Source organism: Notothenia coriiceps, unplaced genomic scaffold (genome assembly GCF_000735185.1).
Source record: "Notothenia coriiceps isolate Sejong01 unplaced genomic scaffold, NC01 NC01_scaffold00035804, whole genome shotgun sequence".
NCBI lineage: Eukaryota > Metazoa > Chordata > Actinopteri > Perciformes > Nototheniidae > Notothenia > Notothenia coriiceps.
The window spans coordinates 2,003-4,491 of record NW_011368505.1 but is presented as its reverse complement, the minus strand read 5'-3'; the positions used below and the strand labels follow the sequence as shown (position 1 = coordinate 4,491).

The following is a 2,489-nucleotide window of genomic DNA, read 5'->3' as shown; positions in this document are numbered from 1 at the left end:
TTTTGTTTTAAAATAACTGCCATGTGTGGAATAAACAAATACATAAGCACATGTGTGACTGTTACTTGTGCCTGAGAGAGATTGACAGAGGACGTTATGATTTATTTAAAAAGGCACCTCCTCCAGTTGCTCGTCAGTCATGAGTTTATATGTTGGCGGCTTCAGCTCCTGTTTGATGGGCCGGAAGACTTTCTCCAGGTCCAGGCCTGTTATCCTGGTCAGGAGGTCCTGCACGGCTGCATCTGTGAACTGGGGCTTTGTGTTGTCTGAGAGGGCTGTGGAGAAAGTTACACAAATCAAGCACCAAATGCAACATATAGATTTACATCAGGGGTGTCCAACTCAAATACACAGTGGGCCAACATTTTAAAAATGGGTACTAGTCGAGGGCCGGACTGGTTCAATGTTTAGTGCAAAACGTATTGAAATGAACGTATTGCACATATTAAACCTGGAACTAACAAAGCTTAAATTATCTGCAGCTTTTCCAGAGTCATTTCTTATGATTACATTTTTCCACAGGCCAACAACAGCTTCAACAAAAACTATTTCCCTCACAGAACAAACCAAACATGCCCTGTTGTCCTGAGAGAGAAAGTGCAGAAGGAAACATCCATTAAACTCAGGTTGCTGCTCTGTGATGCTAGCTCAGATACTTAGCATCTCATCTTGGGTGCAAGGTCATCAATGTTTGGGCTCAGGCTCTGAGCTGAGGAGACCCTCAGGATGGAGTGAAGGTGTGCGTGCAATATACCGGTGGGCCAGATCTAATAGTAATTAGAAATTATCCTGCGGGCCGAAATTAAATCCACCAAGGGCCTGATTTGGCCCCCGGGCCTTGAGTTGGACACATGTGGTTTACAGAGTTTGCTGTCGACACTGTTCAGCTCCTTCAGCGATAGGCCTCTTCCATATTGACAAAAGATGGTTAATCAGAAGATTTTTTTAAATGTTCATTTCAATACAATTTGCAACAACAATTGTGATGTAAAGTCAACTTTCATGGTTCATTTCTCCACAGTTTCTGCCGCCCATACTGGACAAAGACTATGAGACTGTGGGACAGTTTTATCCCACAGGCAGGAAGAACAGCTGAGCTCTGTAAAGTGCATTCATTACAACATAGCATTGATCTGTTTGCATCCCATACATTTATTTAATTCTACAATAAGCAGTATTTATTCCATTGTGCCGTATTTCATTTTACACTCTGTTCTTGTTCCTCTTATTCTATTGACATGTATATACTGTAGACTCCTGCATTTACTTGGTCACTTCCATTATTCTTTTGTAATGTCATATATATATTGTTGGAGGAGCCTGGGACTTAAAATGTTCATTGCCATGTCTACACTGTACCAACTGTGCATATGACGATAAGGCCTTGGAAATAATTAAATCATCCATCGTTGAAATTAACGGTTGTTAACGGTTGTAATGTCATGGTAACGCAATGGACAGCTAGCACATGAACCATTCATATCAGACTTTACTGCAAAGCTATTAACACTATAGCAACTAAAGTATTGCCGAATACATAGATATTAATTCATACTTCTTTGAAAATACATTAAAAACCCTTCTACGCGTTAAACCTTTGCCAAAAACAGTAGGCTATCTTAAACTGTCTGATTCGTTAAGCGAGTTTGACACTGGAAGTATCGAAGCTAACGAAACACGCCACAAGGTCAGTGTTTTAGTGAAGAAAATAAAGCACATATAATCGTCTCAGTTACATTAAAACATACCGTTATCTTGTGTTCCGCTACAAAGCGTCCTGGCGGTACATTTGACCAACATTTGCTCGCTTTTTTGGACATTTTTCACCCAGGAGTATCTCCGAAATAAGCACCGTGCTGTACCGAGCGCCGCCATGTTTGTTATTACCTCACTAAGGCGACACGACCTTTCAACAGCAAGACCCCAAGTGCCACTGGGATATGTAGTCTTTTGTGGTTTGTAGGCTTAGCCCAGACATTTCATTTGTTTATTTTTATTTCCCACGGCCTATCTTGGACCATTTCATCAACAATTGTGTCAAAGACAAAACAAACGGAGAAGAAGTATAAGAGGTTTGGGTTTTCGGCGCTGCTGGGCGTTATTTTTGTTTTGTCTTTTTATAAGAAAAGGTCCTTGGACAACATATGAACATATCTGTGTGTAGGCATTGAATTGTAAAGAAAGGTCAAACATAACAAAAAACAACTATAACTAACAACAGAAATACATTAAAATGCATTCTTAGGTATAAACCTTTGGAATTTAACTTGTATTTATTTCTTTATTAATTCTGTGGTGGTAAATGTTCCTGTAACAACAAAAGAAATGCAAACGTCAAAAAGGCCAAACATAGGAAAAAAACAACTCTAACTAACATAAGTATATTAAAATGCCATTAGAGTATATGCACTTTAAAATAAAAACGTAGAACTTATAATTTTTTCAAATGTGATTTCGATTCGGTAGATATTCCTAAATAATGTTGGTGT

The 2,489-nt window shown here is 39.0% G+C and overlaps 1 protein-coding gene across 1 annotated transcript; it reads right to left on the bottom strand.

The window, feature by feature from the left end:
- Positions 1-117: 117 nt before the first annotated feature.
- On the bottom strand, positions 118-1,896 carry LOC104963209 (28S ribosomal protein S22, mitochondrial-like; the record flags this gene model as incomplete). Its single annotated transcript, XM_010791778.1, has 2 exons — positions 1,749-1,896; positions 118-275 (listed from the first exon to the last, which is right to left on the bottom strand). Coding segments are annotated over exons 1-2 (285 nt in total), but the record flags the coding sequence as incomplete, so codon positions are not given.
- Positions 1,897-2,489: the final 593 nt, after the last annotated feature.